Source organism: Haematobia irritans, chromosome 1 (genome assembly GCF_050003625.1).
Source record: "Haematobia irritans isolate KBUSLIRL chromosome 1, ASM5000362v1, whole genome shotgun sequence".
Taxonomy (NCBI): Eukaryota; Metazoa; Arthropoda; class Insecta; order Diptera; family Muscidae; genus Haematobia; species Haematobia irritans.
Window position 1 is genome coordinate 18,775,111 of NC_134397.1, and position 21,566 is coordinate 18,796,676.

The window sequence follows — 21,566 nt, forward strand, 5'->3', positions numbered from 1 at the left end:
AAATTTCATTTCTTTTGGAAATTTTGCACAAATTTCTTTTTTCTAATGAGAAATTTTGTAAAAATTTCATTTCTATAAGAAATTTTGTCAAAATTTGATTTATATAGGAAATTTGGTCAAAATTTAATTTCTATAGGATATTTTTGTCAAAATTTCAATTCTATTGGAAATTTTGTCAAAATTTCATTTCTATAGAAAATGTTGTCAAAATTTCATTTCTATATGAAATTTTGTCAAAATTTCATTTCTATAGGAAATTTTGTCAAAATTTCATTTCTATAGGAAATTTTGTCAAAACTTCCTTTTTATAGAAAATTTTGTCAAAATTCCACTTCTATAGGAAATTTTGTCAAAATTTCATTTCTATAAGAAATTTTGTCAACATTTCATTTCTATAAGAAATTTTGTCAAAATTTCATTTCTGTGAGAAATGTTATCAAAATTTCATTTCTTTTGGAAATTTTGCACAAATTTATTTTTTCTAATGGGAAATTTTGTAAAAATTTCATTTCTATAAGAAATTTTGTCAAAATTTGATTTATATAGGAAATTTGGTCAAAATTTAATTTCTATAGGATATTTTTGTCAAAATTTCATTTCTATAGGAAATTTTGTCAAAATTTCATTTCTATAGAAAATGTTGTCAAAATTTCATTTCTATAGGAAATTTTGTCAAAATTTCATTTCTGTAGAAAATGTTGTCAAAATTTCATTTTTATAGAAAATTTTGTCAAAATTCCACTTCTATAGGAAATTTTGTCAAAATTTCATTTCTATAAGAAATTTTGTCAACATTTCATTTCTATAAGAAATTTTGTCAAAATTTCATTTCTATAAGAAATGTTATCAAAATTTCATTTCTTTTGGAAATTTTGCACAAATTTCTTTTTTCAATGGGAAATTTTGTAAAAATTTCATTTCTATAAGAAATTTTGTCAAAATTTGGTTTATATGGGACATTTGGTCAAAATTTAATTTCTATGGGATATTTTTGTCAAAATTTCATTTTTATGGGAAATGTTGTCAAAATTTCATTTCTATAGAAAATGTTGTCAAAATTTCATTTCTATAGGAAATTTTTGTCAAAATTTTATTTCTATAAAAATTTTGTCAAAATTTCATTTTTATAGAAAATTTTGTCAAAATTCCACTTCTATAAGAAATTTTGTCAAAATTTCATTTCTATAAGAAATTTTGTCAACATTTCATTTCTATAAGAAATTTTGTCAAAATTTCATTTCTGTGAGAAATGTTATCAAAATTTCATTTCTTTTGGAAATTTTGCACAAATTTATTTTTTCTAATGGGAAATTTTGTAAAAATTTAATTTCTATAAGAAATTTTGTCAAAATCTGATTTATATAGGAAATTTGGCCAAAATTTAATTTCTATAGGATATTTTTGTCAAAATTTGATTTATATAGGAAATTTGGTCAAAATTTAATTTCTATAGGATATTTTTGTCAAAATTTCATTTTTACAGAAAATGTTGTCAAAATTTCATTTCTATATGAAATTTTGTCAAAATTTCATTTTTATAGAAATTTTTGTCATAATTCCACTTCTAACGGAATTTTTGTCAAAATTTGATTTATATAGGAAATTTGGTCACAATTTAATTTCTATAGGATATTTTTGTCAAAATTTCATTTCTATAGGAAATTTTGTCAAAATTTCATTTCTACCGAAAATGTTGTCAAAATTTAATTTCTATATGAAATTTTGTCAAAATTTAATTTCTGTAGGAAACTTCTTCTAAAAATTTCATTTTTAGAAGAAATTTTGTCAAAATTTCATCTCTATAGGAAAATTTGTCAAAATTTCATTTCTTTAGGAATTTTTGTCAAATTTTTCATTTCTACAGGATATTTTCTCAAAATTCCATTTCTATACGATTTATTTTTTTAATTTTAATCTATAGGAGATTTTGTCACAATTTCATTTCTATAGGAAATTTTCTAAAAATTTCATATTTATGGAATATTTTGTCAAAATGTCGTTTCTATAGGAAATTTTCTCAAAATTTCATTTCTATAAGAAATTTTCTCAAAATATCATTTCTATAGGAAATTTTTTCAAAATTTAAAATTTCATTTCTGTAGGAAGATAGGTCTAAATAGAATTTCTTTAGGAAATTTTGACAAAATTTCACTTTGGGAAATTTTTAAAATATTTTTAATCGGAAATTTAAAATTTCATTTCTATAGGAAATTTTCTCAAAATTTCATCTCCATAGAACAATTTCTCAAAATTTCATTTTTATAGGAAATTTTGTGAAACTTTAATTTCTATAGGAAAATTTTTTGCATTTCTATGTCAAATTTTGGTAAAATTTGCATTTCTATGTCAAATTTTGGTAAAATTTCATTTATATAGGAAATTTTGGCAAATATAATTTCTCATAGGAAAATATGCCAGGATTTAATTTCTATAGAAAATTTTCTCAAAGTTTCATATTTATGGAAATTTTTTTGATTTCAGCTTAAAACCATGCATTGGCTAAACTACAAGCGTAGCTTAACCAACAGAGGAAAATAATGTTTTTCAAATCTATTTGCACAAAGTCCTATAGACTGCAAGATGGTTGGATGGACGCACGTTTCGGAATTACCACATTCCTCATCAGCATCCTCTATTTGCTGCAAAACTATCAACCAATTATCAGAATAAATTCAGGCAGTTTACTAGACCCAAAAGTGAACCGCACTTGAACCTTCCGAAAAAAGGTTTACATGATAGCTGGCTTATGCCGAAATAAATTCGTACCAACCAACAATAACAAAAGGAAATTTTAATATTTTTCCAAAATTTCATTTCTATAGGAATTTTTGTCAAAATTTCATTTCTATAGGAAATTTTGTCAAAATTTCATAACTATAGGAATTTTTGTCAAAATTTCATTTCTATAGGAAATTTTGTCAAAATGTCATTTCTATAGGAAATTTTGTCAAAATGTCATTTCTATAGGAAATGTTGTCAAAATTTCATTTCTATAGGAAATTTTGTCAAAATTTCATTTCTATAGGAAATTTTGTCAAAATTTCATTGCTATAGGAATTTTTGTCAAAATTTCATTTCTATAGGAATTTTTGTCAAAATTTCATTGCTCTAGGAAATTTTGTCAAAATTTCATTTCTGTAGGAAATTTTGTCAAAATTTCATTTCTATAGGAAATTTTGTCAAAATTTCATTTCTATAGGAAATTTTGTCAATATTTCATTTCTATAGGAAATTTTGTCAAAATTTCATTTCTATAGGAAATTTTGTCAAAATTTCATGTCTATAGGAAATTTTGTCAAAATTTCATTTCTATAGGAAATTTTGTCAAAATTTCATTGCTATAGGAAATTTTGTCAAAATTTCATTTCTAGAGGAAATTTTTATGAAAATATCACTCTTATAAGAAATTTTCTTAAAATTTCATTTTTATGGAAATTTTCCAAAATTTCATTTTTAAAGGAAATTATGTCATATTTTTTATCATAGTAGTAGTAGTAGTAGTAGTAATCTTTATTTCAAACAATTTACAATAATGAATTCATAAAAATATTTGATAAATATTAAAATATTCGATATGAAGTTAATATTTAATTTAGTTTCAATTTTAATTTTACTTTGACAAGTTTGATTTTAAAGATTTTACGGCTATGACATGTATATGTCGTCTGCCGGTAATTTTTTTATCATAGTCGCACCATTTGAAATCTTAATGATTTACTTGGAAAACTCATCTTCTTAGAAGATAGGCAACATATGGAAAAAATATTTTCCATACCCACCTTAGTTCATATTACCTTGTTTTTATACCCACCGGCTTTCGAAATCAAAAATAAATGATTACATATAGAATAACATATTTTCTTCACGGTCACACATTCCCTCTATCTCTTTTCCGTTTCCATAAATTGTTGATGGATTATGGACAAGGCCAGAACTATAACTGTAAATCATCCAAAGTAATAAATATATACACCTTTATATATGGCTATCTAGAAGCAAATTATTGTCGAACAACAACAACAACATGAAAGGAAAACGGTTCACTAAGTATCCTTCTTGGTAAAATACGAATCCTTGGCAATTATACTCTCCAAAAAAAGGATATACAAATTCTCCCAAGCGAATCCTTACCATTTCACATACCGAATAAAGTTGACATAATAAATGTTAGTCTTATGTTACCGTATTTATGATGATGACGATTATGATGTTTTTGGTGTTGTTGTATGCAATGTTGTTGTTCTTGTCCTTGTTATTATTTATCATCAGAATTCATATATGAAATATGTTACACATTCGTTATCGCAAACTTTACAGAAAAAAAATCCCTATTTCATAGAATACCAACCAATTCACAAACATACGCATACACAAACACATACTCATATGCTTATGCCCTCTGATTCATATTCATATTCACTCTCATATTTGTACTCATCCACTCACTCTATTTACCACTCACACAAAAATACACCCTTGAGTTATCACAAACTATAAATAATCAAAATAAAAATATTTCAATGTTTATTTTTTTTTCACTTGGAAATTTTGTAACTAATTCAAATTTTGTAAACCTACACCAATATATATGGGAATGTAAATTTGTTGATACATAATATACACACGGCCATGTGTATCTATGTTAAAATTAATCCTTTAAATTTGTTTGTTTCTTTTAGTTTAGTTTGGCTTTGTTTCTTTTGTTTTTATTAATAAAATTCCAACTTTGTTGTTTTATTTGTATATTTTTTTTGTAGTATATTATATTGTAGTATATTATATTGAAATTTTTTGGTTCTATAAGTTATCATTATGGATTTACTGGCATTAGGGAAAAGTGTTGAGCAATAATATCAATTTATTGCCAATGACTTCCAAACCAAAAATTTGCATAAATTTTTTTTATCAGGTTTATACATTTATATGTGGTGGATTGTCTACTCAACAGATGGGCTGAAAAAAATTTGACTTCCTTTAGTTGGTTGAAATGAATAAAAAATTTATTTTAAAACTGCTTTATTTAATTTTTTAATGTTTTAAAATAACATCGGATGTGAAATTATAAAATGGTGTCCTTGGGTGCGTATAAAAAATATTATTTTGAGTGACATAGGTGCGTATGATTGATTTAATTTTTATGTGTAGACTATAGAAATAAGTGAAAGACGGACAAATCAGCCCATTACCTAATACATAATTAGACCTTCACTTCATTGTGATATGATTCCTCCAAAATTTAGCTTGAGCCTCATAAAAGTTTAACATTCACAAATGAAATTGAAACTGTAAAAAAAATAAACTCGAAAATGTATATAGTTTTTGATATTTTTTGCATTTTCTTTAGAAATTAAATTTCTACAAAATTTTTCATAAATGTAAAAATTTTGACAACATTTTGTAAAGTAATAAAAGGCAAAACTTATTTCTATACATTACTATATCAAAAGGAAATATTTAATGTGTTCGTAGTTCTTGGGTGCGTATGAAAAATATTATTTTGATTGCCATGGATATGATATATTGATCCCTAACCAAGAGACAAAAAGCTAAAATCAACGGAAACCCAGCATTTCTTAAGGCTTATTTAGACCTTTACTATGTGTGATTCCTCCAAAGTTTTCTTACGCCTTATGAAATTTCAGTAATCACAAATAAAAATGAGACGATCGGAAAATGTATAATTATTATATAATTATTAATAATACATATCTTTTTATTTATTTATTTTTTTTTTGTAAAAATTAAATTTTAAGATTAAGTTTAAAAAGCTAAACTCATAGGAAACACACTATTTCTTAAATTTTATTAATCAACAATAAAACTAAAGCGGTAAAAATTAATTAGAAAATGCATATAGTTTTTAATAGCGTTTTTTTTACATTTTCTATAGAAATTTAATTTCTACCAAATAGTCGAAAAATTCACAATTTTTGACCATATTCCCTATAGTAATAAAATGGGAATATTATTTCTATATTATTAGGAAATTTATAATTTGCTTTTCGTTCTTGGGTGCGTATGAAAAATATTATTTTGATTGATATGGGTGCGTATGATTCATTAAATTTTTAAAGTCAGACGAAACAGCCCATGGCTTAAGTCTCACTTGGACCTTCAATGCATTCTGATATGATTCCTCCAAAGTTTTCTTACGCCTTATGAAATTTTAATATCCGCAAATAAAACTGAAACGATAAAAATAAACAGAAAATTTATATAATTTTTGGTAATATTTTTTACATTTTTTATGAAAATAAAATTTCTACAAAATATTCGAAAAATCAAAAAATGTTGCCAATATATAGTAATAAAAGGGAAAACTTTTTTCTGTATAGTAAAATATTAGGAAATCTTTAATTTTCTTTTCGTTCTTGGGTGCGTATGAAAAATGTTATTTTGATTGATGTGGGTGCGTATGAAAAATATTATTTTGATTGATATGGGTGCGTATGATTTATTTAATTTTTAAAATCAGACGGAACAGCCCATTACTTAGGTTGTACTTGAACCTTCACTGTATTGTGATGTGATTCCTCAAAAGTTTACTTACGCCTTATGAAATTTTAATATTCACAAATAAAACTGAGACGGTAAAAATTAATCAGAAAATTTTTATAATTTTTTTATAGAAATAAAATTTCTACAAAATATTCGAAAAATCCAAAAGTTTTTACAATACGTAGTAATAAAAGGAAAAAATTTTGTTTCTATATAGTGAAATGATTAAGAAATGTTTAATTTTCTTTTCGTTCTTGGGTGCGTATGAAAAATTTTATTTTGATTGACATGGGAGCGTATGATTTATTAAATGTTTGTATGTGCCCTAGAGAGACAAATGATAAAAAGCTAAAATTAGACGAAACAGCCCATTACTTAAGGCTTTCTTACACCTTCACTTCATTGTTATGTGATGTGATACCTCAAAAAATTTATTACCCCTTATGAAATTTTATAATACTGAGAAGATAAAAATTAATCAGAAAATTTATATAATTTTTGATATTTTTTTACATTTTTATAGGAATAATATTTCTACAAATATTTTAAAAATGCAAAACTGTTGACAATATACTCTATAGTAGTAAAAGGGAAGAATAGTTTCTATATATTGTAAAATTATTAGGAAATGTATAATTTTCTTTTTGTTCTTGGGTGCGTATGAAGAATTTTATTTTGATTGACATGGGTGCCTATGATTTATAAAAAAAGTGATAAAAAGTCGCCCATTTGCTTAAGGCTTTCTTACCCCTTCACTTCAATGTAAGGTGGTGTGTATTTAATATTCTCAAATAAAACTGAGACGTTAAAAATAACCATAAAATGTATATAATTTTTGATAATATTTTTTTTACATTTTTCAAAGAAATAAAATTTTTAACATTTTTAAAATTTTGACAACATTCTCTATAGTAATAAAAGGGAAGATTTTTTTGTATATAAGGTAAAATTAATAGGAAATGATTAATTTTATTGTCGTTCTTGGGTGCGTATGAAAAATATTATTTTCATTGACATAGGTGCGAATGATTTATTTAATTTATATATGTGTGCCATAGAAACAAGTGATAGAAAGCTAAAATCAGACGAAACTTAAGGCGTACTTAGAACTTTAATATATTAAGACGTTATTCCCCCAAAGTTCGTTAACATTCAAAAATAAAATTGAGACGGCAACAGGGTTGCCATTTTGTTCCGATCGCAGTAAAATTGGTCCAAGGAATTATTAATTTTTAAATTTGGTCCGATGGTCGCACCAAATGGAATTTGGTTGATTTTGAATTTTGGCAATTTAAAAACTTTCTATAGAAATACAATTTTGACTAAATTTTGTATTCTAGAGCTAAATATTTGACTAAATTTTCTATAGAAATAAAATTTTGTCAAAATTTTCTATAGAAATAAAATTTTGTCAAAATTTGAACAGAAATAAACTTTACAAAAATGTTGTATAGATAAAATTTGCAAAAGTTTTGTATAGGAAGAAAATTGGCAAAACTTTTAGGAAGAAAATGTTGTAAAAATTTTGTACAGAAATAAAATGTTGCGATAATGTTTTATAGTAATAAAATTTTGCGATAATTTTTTATAGTAATAAAATGTTGACAAAATTTTCTATGTAAATAAAATTTCCAATAGATTTTTGTTAAAATTTTTCTATAGAAATAAAATTTTAACAAAATTAAAACAAAAATTAAACAAAACAAAAAATTTAAACAAAATTTTGACAAAATTTTCTATAGAAATAAAATTTTGTCAAAATTTTCTATAGAAATAAAATTTTGTCAAAATTTTGTTAAAATTTTTCTATAGAAATAAAATTTTAACAAAATTAAAATAAAAATTTAACAAAATTTTCTATAGAAATAAAATTTTGACTTTTCTATAGAAATAAAATTTTTGAGCCAGGTCGAAAACTTATGTTGTTAGCACCTATATTACCTGTTTATTTGCATAATTCATTATGATTGTAAATATATAAATAAATAAAATTTTGAGAAAAATTTCCTATAGAAATAAAATTTTGACAAAAATTTCTATAAAAATAAAATGTTGACAAAATTTTCTATAGAAATAAAAATTTGAAAAAATTTTCTATCGAAGTGAAATTTTGGAATATTTTTAACTATTAAACGATATTAATTTAATTTGTATAAATGGTCAACTGGTGCGAAATTTTGGTCAAATTATGGAAAAATGATGGCCCAAAATTAAAGTTTACTGTGGCAACGATGGACGGTAAAGAATTGAGCAGAAAATTTATATAATTTAAATTTTATTATTTTTCTATATAAATTCTACAAAATAAAAGTGGAAATTTCCATATAGAATGGGCTGATCTAAAAACTTCTCTTGTTCTTGCTTCATATTTTTTTATAATCTTTTAAATATAATGTCATATTAATAATAAAATTATATTTCACTTGAATTAAATTGGGGAAATTAATATTAACTTCATTTCCTTTATTTTCAGATTACAATCAAAATCCCATGAATGCCAAATAAAAAAAACAAAACTCGCATCCAATAGAAGAGGGCTGCGTGTAACTCAAACCGCACAATAATAGTTTAGTTTTGTTTGTGAGCATATATTTAAAACAACTGTGATTCTTTCAAGGATTCTCCTCAAAAATGAATATTAATCCAAGAAGGCTACTTAGCAAATGCACCATGGAAATATTGCAAAGAACCCTGATGGTCACATTCCTATATGTGACCCTAAACTGTCCATCTATAAAGTCACAACTAATGATGAATGGTATGAATGGTGAGATTTGTGATAGTCCTGTATTTGCATTTGATATTTATTCGTATATTTTCTAATTTTATGTTCAGATCCCATAATGCAGCTCGATCCAGATCCAGAATTTATAGGAACAATAAACAATGTTACATTTCCAGCGGGCAGAGAAGCGATATTGGCGTGTTCAGTGAGAAATTTAGGAAAAAATAAGGTGAGTAAGAGAGAAGAGTAAAGAAACCGAGATGAGTTTGATGAGAAAGAGAATTTAATTGAAATTAAAATTCATCAAAAACAAAGGGAGAGATTTATATAACAATGGGAGAGAGGATTGACTTTATCGTGGCATAAAGAGAAAACATAAGCAGAGTTGCCTACTTACTATATGAAGATCAAAAACATGACAACTACGGGGCTGCCACCGCTTCAAATTAGGAAAAACAAAAGCTGACCCAAGAATCAGGGGACTGATTCTTTAGATTAGTGATATAGTGAGACGCACACAAGCGGCACACATGGTTTAAGCACCTGAACCATTGTAATCTAGCCACCACCACAGGTAAGCTGTGGTCAAGAGTAAGAGCTCTCTCGAACCCAAATACAAAGGACGATGGGATCTCGGACACTGACGGCAAATGATCAGAAGAGATGCGCGAGTTTTTTAAACCCACAGTTTGTTGAGCATCCCAAGAGTGATAGTGCGAAAAGTAGAGTCATTCATGGCCGTGGTCTCCGAGTCAGTGACATACCACAATTTACCACAGCCGAAGTTATCATTTCATCAACAGCACAAAACCATACAAGGCACTAGGCCCTGAAGGAATTTCATTGCTAATGTTGAAGCATCTGGGAATACTGGTGGTTGAGTACTTGACCAAACATCCCTTGAACAAGTCTCTACCAGCAGTGACCAAACGTTGGGTTCTATGCGGGCGCCAATCGTGTGTGCAATTTGTGATAAGCTCCGTGGTAGAAAGAAGATCCTCAAGCCCTTACCGGCAGCACTTGAGGTGCGGACAAAGAAACCTTGTTGACTACATACGAGGCATTTGGCCTGTCAGAGGTAAACTATACGGTGGCAGTGTGGACACTTCAAACAAGCGACACCCAGTGGAATAACATACCTGTCGGAACGTTGACCGTAGGACTGCGACATGATGTCTCCGCAGAACAACCCTGGATCATCTTTAAGCGGAGACCTAGACCATCCCCGTGCGTAGATACAATTACATGTTGTCAAAGCACTATCCAGGATTGCTATCGCAGTAGCCATCCAAATTACCATCTTGTGGATAGGCAAGCACCACCCAGGAATGTAAGGGTTTGTCTTCACCTTCTAGAATGCAAGATCCAGCCTTGCAAAAGAGAACCTCTAGATCAGGCAGAAAACTAGACAGGACTGACAGGATTTATCAGGATATAGTAGCAGAAGCGGTGAGAAGCTATTGGGTTAATCATTTTCCCGGAGCTCGACCATCATACCAGGATAGTTTTGGCCCAACTACGATCAGACAAATACTGTGGCCTCAATTCCTACCTATCAGTGACACTCCATGTAAATACACCATAAGAGTAGTCCAGTTAATGACCAACTATAATTATCCAGCACCAGCACCAGCACTCCGGCCACACAGCCAACAGAGTAGAATTGTGGATTTTGACAATGTACCGTGTCCTTCTTCTTGGATACATTTGGGTGGTCATTGAGTGATTTGAGGATCGATCTGCTAATGTTTTCCTCTACTAGATGATGACAACGATGGGAGCTTGGAGAGGATAGCATCCACCATAGGAAGTAATTCCTGAATATTGCCTTTCGGCGTTTGCACTAAAAATATTCCAGTATGGTGTATAAGAAGATCCAATCCATCAACTTTGGTTTCGTCCACGAGTAGTGGTCAGTTTTCACTAGATCCTGCTGATAATTATGGAATGATTGTATCGGTCATGGTTACCACTCCTCAAAGACCGTCTTTTGCTCCACGTAGTCGGAGGATCTCATTAGAACTTTATGAGTACGTAGTTATGGAAAGACTGACCGAAATTCGATCCCCATTTACTCGAAAAATTTTGTGTTCCGGCAAAACTGGTTTAATGGCCGACTGTTGCTGCAAAATCATAACTTTTCCTCCAAGCACTTCGGACATCATCATCAACACATTACATTCAGGTTTATGTAGTACATGCCTCACTCTATATCAAAGATAAAATTGTCGGGTCCCTGCTTGGACGCCACTGAATATGTTTAAATTTTGAAATCCACATTTCCGCCCTGCAAAATTGGATTACTTGCCGATTATTGTTGCAAAACCATAGGTTACGTCAGGCTCTCTTAAACTATTCAGTCCATTGTGATACCACAGTGGTGAACTTCTTTGTTATACTGAGTGCTGTCCGATTATATGTTAAGCTCAATGATTAATTTTATAGCCGAGTCCGAACGGCGTTCCACATTGCAGTGAAACCACTTAGATAAGCTTTGAAACACACAGAAATGTCACTTGCATTACTGAGAGGGGATGATCTATCCCAGGTATGCTAACCATTGCACCACGGTGGCTCCAATGCTTTACCTCCAAGCACTTCAGGCATCATCATCAACATTATATTTAGGTTTATGTAATTCGTTTCCTGCTCGGGCGCCACTGAACATATTTAAATTATGCAATCCTTATTTCTGCGCTGCCACCTCACTGCTTCCGTCAATCAAACGAGGTGACTCTCTCTTAAACAACATAAATACTGGTCTTGCTAAAATTTCCGAAAAAAAACACCTAAATGCAAACACTGATCTTATGATTGTTTAAAAAACAAGAAATTACTATCACTCTTTTTTAATTGTCTCCTTACTCCTTGCTCTCAATCAAATAATACTTACCATTACTCTCCTCCTTTTTTCAGGTTGGTTGGCTTCGTGCATCCGATCAGACAGTACTGGCCCTTCAAGGTCGTGTGGTAACCCATAATGCTCGCATTAGTGTCATGCATGAAGATATGCACACGTGGAAATTGAAAATAAGTAAATTACGTGAAAGCGACAGAGGATGCTACATGTGCCAGATCAATACGAGTCCCATGAAAAAACAGGTTGGATGTATCGATGTTCAAGGTAAGGCTTGAGTGAGACAGACCTCCGAAAATATGTTTTCTCTATAACCATTATTCCCTCCCTTTATAGTTCCTCCAGATATCATAAATGAAGAATCTTCATCCGATTTAGCTGTTCAGGAGGGAGAAGATGCTACATTGGTTTGTAAGGCTACCGGTAATCCTATACCAAGAGTAACATGGCGTCGAGAAGATGGTGAAATGATTCTGTTGCGAAAACCAGGAAGTAGAGAACTGATGCGAGGTATATTAGGAATTGAAAGCATGAAGATTTTTTATTATTCTCATTTGATTTTTTTTTTTTTGATTTTTGATCACCAGTGGACTCATATCAAGGACCTGCTTTAAAATTAGCTCGCCTAGAGCGTCGACAGATGGGAGCGTATTTATGCATAGCTTCCAATGATGTGCCACCAGCTGTTAGCAAAAGAGTGTCGCTAAGTGTGCAATGTAAGTCCAAAAACAATTAAACGAACACCCTAATATTCTTTAATCTGAGTTCAAATTCGAAGTACAAGTAAAAATCTGCAAAAGTATTACAGCCTGTTTCTGTCGATGTCGATCGAGCTCTATCGATCGACTGGAATGCATAGAAACAGCAGATTTATGGTTATAAATTCAGCTGTTTGTGTCGATTTCAGTCGATCGATTGAGCTCGTTCGGAACAGGCTGTTAGTATTATGGTCCTGAAATTTGAGCTACCAGAAAACATTTCAGTTCCAAATTTCATTTTTATGTTCTTGTTTTGAAACTCGTTAATTTCATTATTATCTCTCCCTTCTTTTCACTGCAGTTGCTCCAATGGTTCGAGCTCCCAGTCAGTTATTAGGGACGCCTTTGGGATCAGATGTCCAGCTAGAATGTCAAGTTGAAGCTTCACCCTCTCCCGTCTCTTATTGGCTTAAAGGTGCTCGAACATCAAGCAATACGAATAGTGCATTGGAAATGGGACAACCAGGACCAGAGATGCTATTAGATGGGTATGGTTATCTGTCGCTAAATTATCATTCGAATATCCCCAATTCATATGCTTTATCTCATCTTAAATTCTAGTCCAAAATATTCCATAACTGAGAGAAGAGATGGCTATCGTGGTATTATGCTTCTCACAGTTCGTTCATTTTCACCTTCGGACGTGGGCACATATCATTGTGTGAGCACAAATTCTTTGGGTCGAGCTGAAGGAACCCTCCGATTATATGGTAAACAATTGGAAATAATTTAAAGACGTTTAAATTATTTACACGGCTCCTTTTCGTTTTTCCTCTTCCAGAAATAAAATTACATCCTGGTATAGCAACCATCAATGATGATCAGCTGAATTTTATTGGTGGTAAGTACGGATATAGATTTTTACTTAGAAAAAACCAAAGAAATCGAAGTTATTCTCAGAGAATGAAGCCGACCCATTTTTGTCGTTGGCGGCTAATACTAAATTTTTGTCTCCGGCGGCGGCGGCTTGACGGCTAAGCCGATAAAAAATTGTCTGTTCGGCGGCGCAAAATTATCTATTATAAAATCAATTTGAAGTTTTCCGAATTGTAATGAGATTAGTTGTACAACTAATTAATTGAAAGTGGAAAGTTAAAAATTTTGGCAAAAACTATAACAAATATTATTAAATTTTTCTGATATAAATCAATATTTTAGATTAATTGGCGGCTAAATGTGAGTCGAGATGAGTCGACATATTCGGCGGCGGCGTCGACTGCTAAAATCGGCGGCGCGACTCGGCGGCTTCATTCTCTGGTTATTCTCCTTCGCGCCGCCGATTTTAGCAGTCGACGCCGCCGCCGAATATATCGACTCATCTCGACTCAAATTTAGCCGCCAATTAATCCAAAATATTTAATAAAAATAGAAAAATGTATTATTAATTGTTGTATTTTCTGTCAATATTTTGATGTTTCGATTCACAATTATTCAATATTCGGTTTCTAAAATAATTTCGCAATCTTGCTCAAAAGCAGAGAATGAAGCCGACCCATTTGTATCGACGGCGGCTTATACCAAAATTTTGCCTTCGGCGACAGCGGCTTGACTGCTAAGCCGATATAAATTTTTATATCCGGAGGCGGACATTTCTCCATTATAAAATCAAATTGAGGTTATCGGAATGGTTATGAGATTAGTTGTACAACCAATCTAATCCAATCCAATATAAGTTTATCCGGACGAGAGTGTTGGTGTCAAACATATCCCAGATATTAGCCACACTAACCCCCATTTTCATGAAGCTCCGTTTGTGCTACGTTAGCTAACGAACTTCTAATGCGCTTTACAGACTATCAGTTATTCCGGACGGAATGTCGGTGTTTGTAAAGAATCTTACAGTGTGTCGAATCGATACGATTTGTCGGCGATGACTAAATAATCGGTAAATGTGTTATTGATCCCATAAACATGCAGCAGTATCGATTTGCCTTCGGACTTAACTTATATTGTGCACAATATATGGGATATGTTCGACACGAGCACTGTCGTCCGGAATAACTGATAGTCTGTAAAGCGCATAAACCGTGGTATGTACATATCTGTCATCGTGCATATATATTTCATATACCAGTTAGAAACGTAACTGCTTAAATTTTTTCAGTTATAGTTAACCAGAGAATAGATATTTTAATTTTTTCTTTCTGTTAACTGACAGTTAAAGCCTATCGGAGCTACATGAATCTTACAGTGTGGCCAATCGATACAAATTGTCGGCAATGACTAAATAATCGGTTAATGTGTTATCGATCCTATAAACAAGCAGCAATATCGATTATGTCTTCGGGCTTAACTGATAGTGTGGCCAATATCTGGGATATGTTCAACACGAGCACTGTCGTCCGGATAAACTTATAGTCTGGACGGCGCATTACAAAAACTTATAATCTTGACGGCGCATAACACAATTTTTCCTTAAATCTGAACGCCCCCTAAGATTCCAATTCTATTGTGTCATACAGACTATAAGTTTTTCCGGACGGTATATCTGTGTTTGTAAAGAATCTTACAGTGTGCCCAACCCATATGAATTGTCGGCGATGACTAAATAATCGGTAAATGTGATATCGATCCCATGAACATGCGCAGTATCGGTTATGCTTTCGGACCTAACTTATAAGGTGACCAATATATGGGATATGTTCGACACGAGAACTGTCGTCCGGATAAATTTATAGTCTGGCCGGCGCAAAATAGCCCATTCACATTAGGCTCAAAATCTACTGAATGTAGATTTGAAATCCTTTTTTTATCATCTGGGTAAAGTGGATTTTGGAAGTATAATGTGAATGAGATATAACACTAGGTTCACATTGTGCTCGAAAGTGAAATTTCATCTTTTGAGCATAATGTTAACGTAAATACTATAAATGGTCTAATTTGAAGTCCTAATTAATTATTTCACATTTATTTTTCTTACAGGTCTAGAAGAATCTCGAAATTCAGCTCTATCGGCATCAAGACATCGAATATCATGGCAACATGTTTCAGTGCATCTTGTGATAACGACACACATCCTATGCTCACCTATCACAACGATCCTGAGATACTTATTTACAACTTTAGTTCTAAGATGATGCAAATTGAGCACAGAATAAAATTCTCATATACACCACACACATGTATAATTGTATACATATATATACTTACAAGGAATATACCTACATATACATACAGACGCCCATATAAACTCAGTACATACATATTCAATCATCTTACATATATTGAAAAGAAAAGAGATCATAAAGGAGAGATTGCAACAAGAGAGGTAGCAAGAGCGAAAGCGAAGGAATAAGGCAAACAGCAACATCGCTTTTTTCCCTGCGCTTACACTGTCATACAATAAATACTCATGAATTACGAATATAATTTATAAAAAAAAAAATTAAGATTAATAATTGCAGAAAAAAAAACTAGAGAAAAAACCAAAAAAAAGAAACTTATGTCACATACACATCCATATGCATATTAAGCTTCATTTTTGTGATTAACGGTGAGAGAGCTAGAGAGAGAGTCAGCTTGGTATGGAAGAAAATCACATTCACTGTGTTTTTACCAAATGAAATCCCCTTTTTTGACCATTTGGTATAGAAAATCTAGTGAGTGTATTTTCCCAACTCATCGTGTGTATTATTAAAAAAAGAGAATATTATTAAATACATATTGTCATCATTAAAATTATTTACAATAAATTATTTCTAATATAAGTTTGTTAACAAAACTAAACAAAAACCAAAGGAAAAGTTAAAAACCAAAAGAATAAATCCCGAATATTGAAAAACATTTCAAATGAAAGAAAACGAAACATAATCCCACACGCTCAAAAGTATTAAACAAATAAGAAACAAAAAATTAAATTGACGTGCTAAGCAACGCATCTTATTATTATATATAATATACCGGAAGAAATATCGTTTAGAAACGTATCAAATTAACTTATAAAATATCTTCTCCTTCCAACAACCCCGAACAGTGGATACTAAGTATCTGTGTATATAAATAAATTATAATTAATTTTTTGTTGCAAATACAAATTAATCCAACATCCAAGTTAAAAGCAGCAATCGATAAAATAATACTAATTAATAACAAAAAATTAGAATGATATGTCTCACACAACGTACTTCTATTTTGAAGACTTTTTAGAGATTTACATAAAAAATATGGCAACGCTGATTTACCCTCCAATGCGCCGTCCAGACTATAAGTTTTTCCAGAATGACACAGACAGAATGTCTGTGTTTTTAAAGAGGATGTCCGAACGATAAGAATTGTCGGACGTAAGTAAAATATCGATAAACAAACAGCAATATCGATTGTGTCTTTGAGCATAAAGCGGGCCTTAGACGGTCGGATAAACACTCCGACAGAGGTTCGTCTATTTGTTGTGTGTTCGTTCAAGTTTTGCCCATACACTGCACGAACAAATGTGATGACAACATGAAAAAATAAGAAGAAGCATAAACAAACAATGAAGTTGTATGAAGATTTATGGGTGAAACCATTTATTACTGAAAAAATGGAAGAAAATAATACAAAAAATCTTGGTACATGTGTCAAAACAATGATTCCTGAAGTAATCCACATTTAATATATTACAAATTACTTGATGAATTTCAAAATACTTGTCGCATGGTTTTCCATTGATTGGAAGTGGAATTTTTCCACGTTTTTGCCACAATACTGGTTTAGATATATATATTTCTTTAATTTTCAACCAGAATTGGCGATCCATCATAAATTTTATTGCAGAAATGCCTGTTTTTAATGTAAAAATAAATTTGTCTTTGATAATGTTTGTCGAACATCCCCTTACACTCAATAATTTGTATCACCAAACCAGAAAAAATCAAAGTTGTTTTGATTTTATACCAACACGTCCCCACGACAGCCGAACACGACCTTATACTATCGGATTTGTCGCCGCAACGTGTTGTGTCGCAGGGTTTATCCGACCGTATAAGGTGCCCTTAAGTCCGAAGGCATAATCGATACTGCTGCATGTTTATGTGATCGATAACACATTGAACGATTATTTAGTCATCAAAGAAATGTCGTATCGATTGGACGCACTGTACTATTCTCTACAAACACAGACATTCCATCCGGAAAAACGTATAGTCTGTAAGACGCATAACTTATAGTGTAACCCATATTTGGGATGTGTTTGACACGAGCATGTCGTCCGGATAAACTTATAGTCTGGACGGCGCATAACGATTCCATTTGATTCAAGCCAGCGTTGGTATTTGTTTTACATAAAATCTCCAAAATGTTGTACGGATTGTGTGCCGTTCATATTATAAGTTTATTCGGAGGAAATGTCTGTGGTTGTAAATAATCTTACAGTGTGGCCAAACGCTAAGAATTATCGGCGATAAGTATAAAATCGATACATTTGTTATCGATCACATAAATAATCTGTAATATCTATTATATCTGTCCTTTATGAAATACACATTTAATGCGCTTTACAGACTATCAGTTATTCCGGACGACAGTGCTCGTGTCGAACATATCCCATATATTGTGCACAATATAAGTTAAGTCCGAAGGCAAATCGATACTGCTGCATGTTTATGGGATCGATAACACATTTACCGATTATTTAGTCATCGCCGACAAGTCGTATCGATCCGACACACTGTAAGATTCTTTACAAACACCGTCATTCCGTCCGGAATAACTGATAGTCTGTAAAGCGCATAAGACGCGTTCTTACTGTTTATCCGTTCGATTGGATAGTCGATACTGCAGCTTATTAATATAATTGATTACACATTTATCAAATTTTTATTTTCCGCTGACAATTCTTAGCATTTGAATACACTGTATTTTTTTTACAAATATTTCGTACGCAGTACTATGTTCGGTTTTCGAGTTGAAAATCACTTTATTTTCTCGATTACTTTCCCTAAAATAATCAAAATTATAAATGAAAACAAACATATTCTCATAATGTCTTGCCGAAATTTAGAGGAACAAGAAATTGCGCATCAATTGAGTTAAATTATCTGCTTTGTATTGAACTGTTTTAATAAAGTAACCGCGAAAATTTCTACTCGAAAAGCGAATATAGTACTTATCTTAAGTTGTTACTATGAGCCGCACATAACGAAAGGTGATTTGTAAACCTCGAAATAGCGAAATTTTGAGCATAGTGTAGACATAGTATTACTTATGAGTGGCTAGTGTTATGTTGACTTTAAAAATAAGAAATTGCATGTTTTTATTAACAGTCTGTTTTTGCATATCGAACGACCTCTATCGATCGACTGAAATGGAAACAAACAGATGAATTTATAACCAGAAATCAGCCTTTTCTATACATTTGAGTCGATTGATAGCCCTCGTTCGGCATACAGAAACATGTTGTAAGCTCAAGTTAAAGGCACTGTGTTTGAAATCACCTTTTTGACTGGTCACACTGTGTTCGAAATCACCTTTTTGACATTTAAAATCTCGCTTTTGTTTCGAAATAAAACTTGCCAAACCCAAAAAAGCATTTCGAGTATAGTTTGATCGTAAAAAAATGCAAAAGAATACCCCAGCCATATTGTGTAGTACAATTTGCTGACAATAAAAGTAGATCTTCTTCATTTGTTGACGCATCTTCATATCCACTGTTCGTAACAAACCTATAGTACGGCCAAATTCTCTGTGTAAAGTGAATTCTATCGTTCGACTAAAATGTTAAAAACTTTTGAATTTATAATTAATAAAAGTCAGCTGTATAAGCACTTCAGGCGAACAAAAGTGTTTGGTTTGACATGGAGAACCCAGGTTAGATTCTAATTTCATAATGTAAGTATTCAAATTGAATAAAACCAAAAAAAGAGAATAAATGATATTAAATGCATTTAAAAAAAAAACATAAAAAATTAAATTAAATAAATACAATAATTAAAAAAGCAAAAAAATCAACCCAAAGAAAATACCAAAATATTTTTTCTGCAAATCCATGTGTCAAAATCCCATAGGAAATAGTGAAATATTGTATTGAAAAAAAAAAAACAAGAAATATATCGAATGAATTGTTAAAGTTAATTTTGGAAATATTTTATTAAAAATTTGAAATTGCTTATACAAAAACATTTAAACCTAAATTAGCATGGTTTAGTGCGTTCTCCAGACTATAAGTTTTTCCGGACGGAATGGCTGTGTTTGTAAAGAATCTTACAGAATGTCCAATCGATACGAATTGTCGGCGGTGACTAAATACTCTGTAAATGTGTTATCGATCCCATAAACATGCAGCAATATCGATTATGCCTTCGAACTTAACTTATAATATGGTCAGTATATGGGATATGTTCGACACGGGCACTGTCGTCCGGATAAACTTATAGTCTGCACGGCGCATAAATGGAGTGTAATAGGTAGTAGTAAAATTTTTGACGTTTATTCACAGATGAAAATCAAATATTATCACGGTTAACAGCAGTATCTCCCTTATTTTTTCATGTTCGAAAAGGAGATTAATTCAAATATATTTTGAAAATTTTCCAATTTGTTGGGTGCATACGAACAACATAAATTGATAGCAACTTTCAAAATTCATGTACATTTTAACATTTCGTTCGATATTATTCAATTGCAATTAACATGTAAATTGTTTTTGTTAACATAAGTATTAAAACTAGTTTATAAAAATTACAAATACTGTATTTAAGTCCCTCCTTTCCCAAACTAGCTAATACGATGACATACATGATCTGTATTTTTTTTAATGGATAATGTTGTGTCTAGCTATTGTAATAAAAACCAAGCTAAATCAAACATGATTTCATGATACTATATAATAGTAAATATCGAAATATAATGCAATGAAAATTGATGATATTGTAAAGAAATCGAAAGTGAAATAAAAAACATGCATTCAATAAGATAAAATTTAGTTTTATTTCAAAACCAAACAAAATGAAAAACTCTACGAACTGCATGGAGTGATAATTTGGAGAGTTGTGTGATAGAGCTAGTAATGTTTAACATGAAAGTCCGAAGGCCTAATCGATAATGCTGCATGTTTATGGGATCCATAACACATTTACTGATTATTTAGTCATCAACGAATTGTCGTATTGATTGGACACACTGTAAGATTCTTTACAAACACAGACATTCCGTCCGGAAAAACTTATAGTCTGTAAGACGCATAATCGAAGCTACTACTTGTTAGTGTGATCGATAACACATTTATCGATATTTAACTTATCGCCGACAATTCTTAGTTTAGCCACCCTGCAAGATTCTTTAAAGCACAGACATTTCGTTCGAAAAAAAAAACTTATAATCTGAACGGTGCATTATGCCCCGAACATAACTCAGAGTGTGACCAATATCTGTGATATGTCTAAAAAATTGGACACGGCCATTATTGTTCGGATAAACGTATAATATGGACGACGCATTAGTCTAGGCTTAATGCGCATTACAGTTATTCCGGACGACAGTGCTCGTGTCGAACATATCCCATATATTGTGCACATTTTAAGTTAAGTCCGAAGACATAATCTATACTGCTGCATATTTATGGGATCATCGCCGACAAGTCGTATCGATCCTACACACTGTAAGATTCTTTACAAACACCGACATTCCGTCTGGAATAACTGATAGTCTGTAAAGAGCATAATGCGCCGTCTGGACGACAGTGCTCGTGTCAAACATATCCCTGATATTGGTCACATTATAAGTTATGTTCGACGACATAATGGATACTGCAGCT

General features: G+C 31.1%; 1 protein-coding gene across 1 annotated transcript in view; it reads left to right on the forward strand.

Annotated features, from left to right (window-relative positions):
• DIP-gamma (Dpr-interacting protein gamma) overlaps positions 1-20,735 on the forward strand; it is a 534,433-nt gene extending 513,698 nt beyond the window's left edge. Inside the window, exons 4-12 of the mRNA XM_075289492.1 lie at positions 8,972-9,265; positions 9,334-9,452; positions 12,140-12,347; positions 12,417-12,590; positions 12,668-12,796; positions 13,140-13,326; positions 13,400-13,548; positions 13,620-13,679; positions 15,761-20,735. Coding sequence (XP_075145607.1) covers positions 9,130-9,265; positions 9,334-9,452; positions 12,140-12,347; positions 12,417-12,590; positions 12,668-12,796; positions 13,140-13,326; positions 13,400-13,548; positions 13,620-13,679; positions 15,761-15,915 — 1,317 coding nt within the window. The 5' untranslated portion in view covers positions 8,972-9,129 and the 3' untranslated portion in view covers positions 15,916-20,735. The remainder of the gene's footprint in view (positions 1-8,971; positions 9,266-9,333; positions 9,453-12,139; positions 12,348-12,416; positions 12,591-12,667; positions 12,797-13,139; positions 13,327-13,399; positions 13,549-13,619; positions 13,680-15,760) is intronic.
• The last annotated feature ends 831 nt before the right edge of the window (positions 20,736-21,566 follow it).